This window comes from Nematolebias whitei, chromosome 12 (genome assembly GCF_014905685.2).
Source record: "Nematolebias whitei isolate Nwh7 chromosome 12, NemWhi1, whole genome shotgun sequence".
NCBI lineage: Eukaryota > Metazoa > Chordata > Actinopteri > Cyprinodontiformes > Rivulidae > Nematolebias > Nematolebias whitei.
This window is the reverse complement of record NC_056509.1, coordinates 18,321,570-18,327,803: the sequence shown is the minus strand read 5'-3', so window position 1 is coordinate 18,327,803 and position 6,234 is coordinate 18,321,570. Positions and strand designations below refer to the sequence as shown.

General features: G+C 40.0%; 1 protein-coding gene across 1 annotated transcript in view; it reads right to left on the bottom strand.

Moving 5' to 3' along the window:
• LOC119417836 (midasin) overlaps window positions 1-6,234 on the bottom strand; it is a 43,419-nt gene that overhangs the window by 20,795 nt on the left and 16,390 nt on the right. Inside the window, exons 8-12 of the mRNA XM_037685091.1 lie at window positions 6,055-6,185; window positions 4,370-4,508; window positions 2,854-2,968; window positions 978-1,229; window positions 711-898 (exon numbers count right to left, since the gene is read on the bottom strand). Of these exons, the coding sequence (XP_037541019.1) occupies window positions 711-898; window positions 978-1,229; window positions 2,854-2,968; window positions 4,370-4,508; window positions 6,055-6,185 (825 nt within the window). The remainder of the gene's footprint in view (window positions 1-710; window positions 899-977; window positions 1,230-2,853; window positions 2,969-4,369; window positions 4,509-6,054; window positions 6,186-6,234) is intronic.

Sequence of the window (6,234 nt, the reverse complement as noted above, 5' to 3'; positions counted from 1 at the left end):
AGTCTTGCAATATTATAAACAATGTTTCTAAACTCTAAACGCTCTAAAAGAGCACGGAATGTCATGATTTCAGCTCCCTGCCTCCGCTGCTCTCAGCCACCTGCAAGCTTCTTGGCCACGCCCACTTCTCCGCTCTGCACGGAGATCAGCTGATGAGCTGCAGCAACAAGTTTATCCTGCTGTGTGGGCTGCACAAAGGTGCAAGTGCTAAATAATTTTAAATATTTTAAATAAAAATTTCATGCCAGTCGTGCAGCTCATCCAATTGTGCGTCATGTCCAAACTTATTTTGAAAAACCGCGATAGAGGGAGTCCACAATAAGCGAACCACAAAGTAGCGAGGGGCTACCGTACACAACAAATATGCAGTAACTTTAAAATACCTTTTAACTATTGGGCATAACTTGACCAAGGATTTAAAGGGACAAAGTATAAAGGACACAATTACAAGAATATCACACAACTGGATAACTTTTAAAATATCCTGTAAAAATGTCTCTGTGTGGTTTTTAATCAAGTATAACAATCATTAAACACAAGGAATGAAATAATTTAATGTTTGAAGTTATCAATAAGATAAACTTCTTGTTGGCTCCATTTGCACTTGTTCTACACCTCCACTTTGAAGAGCCATCAACAACAGTTTCCCAATCCTTCTCACTCTGACATCTCAGACCCAAGTTATAAACGAAGTTCATACCTAAGGTCACGTAGAAGGGCTCGATACCAAAGAAGTCTTCTCCCCACCGGGGTTCTCGCAGCAAGCTGCTGTCGTAGAGTCTCAGGTTGTCCATCACCTCCTGATCCAGCCTGGTCATCTTCCTCAACCTCTGCTGCAGGAAGCCCAGGCACATCTGCCGAGCTGAGAGAGCATCATCTTCACACGACGCTGTGGTTCCTGCAGGAAGAACCAGACCAGTGACCAGACCCAGACACCTGCTCTGACCCCAACACTCATAGACAAGCTGTTAACTCACCTGAGCCAATGCCATCTATGTACACCAAACATGCAGCGTGGACAAACGCTGTAATGGTGTCCAGACCATTTGTTTCCTCTTCTTCCTCCACAGCCTCCACATTCATGGAGCTGCTGCTGTCCGGCTGGCTCACAGCATTGAGGAAGTTAACCCAGGACAGGATATCTCTGACGCTCAGAATGCAGCGACGACCGAAGTCTTGCTGGGTCAGCCACCCGATGAAGTCCAGCATCAGCTCCGCGATGTCGCCCCCTGCAGTTCGGTGAAAGATTCACATACTCAGCAGATCTGACACGTTTGATCACCAGAGAACAATCAACCAATCACAGGGTGAGCGCTGAGCGCCAGCTGGAACTTGTAGATGAATACATTAAATGACTGTTAAAAGTTTAAACAAGCAAAATAGTAGCTAAAATTAGTAAAACAGTAGCTGAAAGATACATATGCTAAACAAATGTTATAACCTGAAATATGTTAAACCAAAGCTAAAAGCTAATATTAGTAAAGGCTAAACATCCAGCTGACCTGCTGCTAAAACCTAAACCCAGCTGAACAGTAGCTAAAAGCTAAAATTTTCTAAACAAAAGATAAAAGCTAAAACTAGCAGACTAAACAAAACTCAGCTAACCAGCAGCTAAAAGCTTAAACTAGCTAAATAGTAGCTAAAGGATAAAATTAGCATAGACTAAACACTAAACTCAGCTTACCAGTAGCTAAAAACTTAACCCATCTGAAGAGTAACTAAAAGCTAAAATTTTCTAAACAAAAGATAAAAGCTTTAATTAGCAAAGGCTAAACACTACACTCAATTAACCAGCAACTAACAGCTTAAACCAGCTAAACAGCTGCTAAAAGCTAACATTTGCTAAACAAAAGATAAAAGCTAAAATTAGCAAAAGGTAAACACTAAAACTAGCTGACCAGTGGCCCAAAGCTAAACCCAGCTGAACGAACAGCAGTTCAAGGATTCAAGATTCTTTATTGTCATTCGTACCCCATGTGGTACATGTGGTGGAACAAAATTATGTACACAGGGTCCCAGTTACATCCAACAATAAAATGTAAAAGAAAAACAGTAATAACATCTAAGATATGAACTAAGAAAAACATTAACTAAATATACACTAAGCACTAAGAGCATAAAAACAATACGCCGAACAGCAGCACGAACATGAGTCTGTGTGAACAGATGAGCACGAATGAACACATCAACATGAAACAGATCAGCAGCAACATGATGTGATTTTTCACAGTGATTATACTGGTTAGCTATTCATGATAATGCTAAACAGTAGGTAAAAGCTAAGACTGGCCAAACAGTAGCTAAAAGCTAAAGCTGGCAAAGGCTAAACACTAAATTGAGCTAAACAACAGCTAAAAATCTAAGCCAGCTGAACAGTTGCAAAAAGCTAAAATTTGCTAAACAAAAGCTAAAAGCTAAAATTAGCAAAAGGTAAACACAAAACCAGCTAACAAGCAGGTAAACCCTAAAACTAGTTGATCAGTGGCCCAAAGCTAAACCTAGATGAACAGTAGCTAAAACTATCAGAACAGTAGCTAAAAGCTAAGACTGGCCAAACAGTAGCTAAAAAAATGAAGCAAGTGTACTGAAAAGATTTCAAAGCGCACAGTTTTTCAAAGGAATTCAGATATTGATGCGTTTCTAAAAATGCAAATAAAGTTAAAAAGTTCAAATAAACAACGTCCTGTAATGTTTTGAACATTTTCATATCTGAATGTCTGAAATAGCTGAAAGTTTCCTGAAGTAGTTATGAATTTATTAACGCTTACAGAAGAAATGATAAACAGGACAACAACAGAGTGACGTCGGCTCAGTGTTGATACTTTCAGAACAAATCTTAATCCTTTAGTTTACCTTCCAGTGAGAGGCCGGGGCGAAGGTTATGTTGGATGATGTGGACCAGGTCACTGCGTCTGTTGGACTGAGGACACCAGATCTCTGTGAAGCGGTTCCTGAGAGCAGGAGAGAGCTGTCCAAAACAGAGAACACAGCAGTGAGAGATGACCCCCACACCGACAAACAGCCGAACTCTCAGTACAGGAACTTTCACAAAACACTTCAAGCTGGGACTGAGACGTCTTCTGGCCGTCTCGGTGTGATTTCTGCATGCGATGAAGCGGGATGGGGAGCTGAAGTCAATCTGTCTTTATGACCAGGCGAGGTCGTAACAGAGCCATGACATTCTAACGGCTCAGAAACGCAAGCTAGCGAAGACATACAGTCTGTGCTACCATACTCTATATTATGCTATATAATAATATAGTTATTATATAATTGCAATAATATACATTATATTTTATGTATGTGAATGTTTCTGTTCAGTGCCCTGAGATGACTTCTGTTGTGACTTGGCTCTATATAAATAAACTGAAATGAATTGAACTGAATATGTGCATGTGAGATCAGCAGGCTGCAGGGTTTAAAAGCCTAAAGGATAAAAATTCATTACAGAAAAGATGGAACGATGACAAACAGCAACTTTGAATTTAGGAAAAAAACTGCTTCACTGTAACAGGGTTCCCAGTATTTCATGAAAACAAAATTCCCAGATTGTTCCTCGAGTAAATCCTGTAATTGCAGGAGATATTTCAGTCACACAAATCACCCAAGAGTCACATTCAGAGAAATGACAGGAAGTACACTGTAGCATGCAGTCTGTGCATACAGCAATCATTTCTAATAATTATTTTGTATAATATCAGAAACTAACAAACCACCAGAGTCAATCAGTGAGTATAAATGTACTATAAACACTGTAGAAGAACATGGACTTCATGATACTAGAATACTACCATTAATACATGTTCATGTCAAAATGTTTTGAAGATCATATTTTAATCAGAAGATCAGTTCAGATTCCCAGATATTTGATGTTTTACTCAAATTCCCTGAGTTTTCCTGTGTGGAAAATGTGAACCATTAAACTGTTTGGACAGTGATACAAGGGAGATGTTCCTGACACATTTAATGTGTAGTGCTCTATGTCAACACAGCTGAGTTCTGATCCACACCTCATTTAGTTCTGCAAAGCTCCCATCTTTGCGGGGGGAGGCTGACTTCATTAATTATTTAGCAATGGTCTGAGGCAGCCTCAAGACGGACTGGACTTTGGAGCCATTTTGTAAACGTGCCACACAGCAGCTGTTTGCTCTCAGTGACAGTGTGGTGAGGTGTACAAAGAGTGAGCAGTGCTCACTTCACAGAAGTCAGAATAAACCTGACTTAATCAGCTCAACGTTCACAGGAAGTTCAGCCTCTCTTCACTTGAGGACGGTCATGCACCTTGTATTATGGAACCTTAGACCTGAATGTGGACGTACATGAATTTATTGTTTAATTCCTTCCATGGCTGCACTCAAGTGTTACAAACCTCCTTCTTGCCGAAGTCTCCTCCAGGGTTCATGGTAGCAACAAGACGGAAACCTGCGTCTGCTCTGATCAGCTCCACGTCATCGTCGTCTCCGCTCCCCTTCTCAGCCAGCACCAGGGACTTTTCTGTCTCAAGCACACTGACAACAAACAGAGTCAGAACTTCTGCAAAGGCTTTAATACCTGCAAGTATTCGTCTATATATGATGACAACATGTCACTAAATAAACCACACAATGTTTCCAATGAGTGGGACACGTTCAAGCTGAATAAATACTGCAAATAAATGTTAAGCAACTCAACAATTAAAAAAAAAACTAATAAAACAACCAAAAATTATCACCTTGTTGTAAGATAATGTGATAAACTTTATAAAAAAACGTTTTATTAAACCTAAACACAGCAAAATTTCAAATCGGACTGGATGAATTCACTGTAAACCATCTGAAAAAGGCTGAAATTCCCTTTATTACGCAAGAAGAACTTAAACTGAGTGGTAACCATTGTGAGCCGAAGTCTATTATTTACCATAACAACTGTGATTGTATGTATTATTATATGCGTAATGAATACTAGAGCCCAACCGATATATCGATAGGCTGAATATTTTAGGTCAATATAGGCCTTTGGGGACATGTGATATTTGTCCCATTATGCGCCCATATAAACACTTCTTATTTTCACCCCTAAAATGCTGGAACCAGCCGTAGTTGTACAATATATCCAGCAGAGGGAGCATGAAGACTACTTTCAAGTCATGGCTGTTCACTTAAGTTTCACTTTCAGGGCATTTTTAGCAGGGAGCAATACTGTGTAGCATATTTTGTTGTATGGAGCATGATGAGTTTATTTTAACTGATCTATAAATTGAAAACAAATCAACAATAAATTCTCTTCAATCCTCCAACCCGCTTGTCATTAGCTACACGCCTCTCAAGTTAGCAAGCTAACGTTGGTGTTCAGTTGCACTGCCTTCATGACATTAGCCTCGTTGTCAGTAGTTATAGTAACAAGTCCAGTCAGATTGAGCTTCCAGTTGGTGAGGACATCCTGTGTTAGTAACGTTATCTTTGTCATCCTTAATGAAATGCATTGTCTGAAATATTTACTTCTCTGCAAAGAAAAATAAACTCTGCTGTACACTAATTAACACTAATTAAACCTTCAAATGTGACTCACTGTTTAAACAATGAACAGTAAGGTGTTTCTTTGTTTAATTTATATTTTTGTAACACACTTGACAACTTTATGGTGAATAGTGGAGGATAGAAAATGTGAACGCACGTTAGGATGACTGTTTTTATGACCAGTGCACCTCTTGTAAATCTAGGGTGGCACTAATTAAAATGTGGATCTGATTAGCTTAGCTTCATGGTTGATAACAGCTGTGCTAAATACACAAGCCCCGTCCCACTCACTGTTTTCTGAGATCCTTGGGGGTGGACAAAGCTCAAAGATTTTCAGCCATTATATCGCTTATCGGCAGTCACCTTCCCCTCCCAACATCAGTATAGACGATAGCCAAAATTTCCACATCAGTCAGGCTCTAACAAATACTAAGCACATGTATAGTACTTTTGAATCTTGTTTGAATAAACCAAAGCATGCATACACACCACTGAGAACACAGGAAGTAACGCACATCAAAATGTTGATGAGGGCTGCACGTGGTTACAAGAATTGTACCTGTTGAGCCTCTCCAGCACCGAGTCGTCTGCCAGGGAGATCTCATCCATGAGGAACACTCCTCCTTCTTTCATGGCCAGCACCAGTGGTCCATCATGCCACTCAAACAGCTTGGCATCGTCCCCATCAGTCTACACACACACACACACACACACACACACACACACACACACACACACA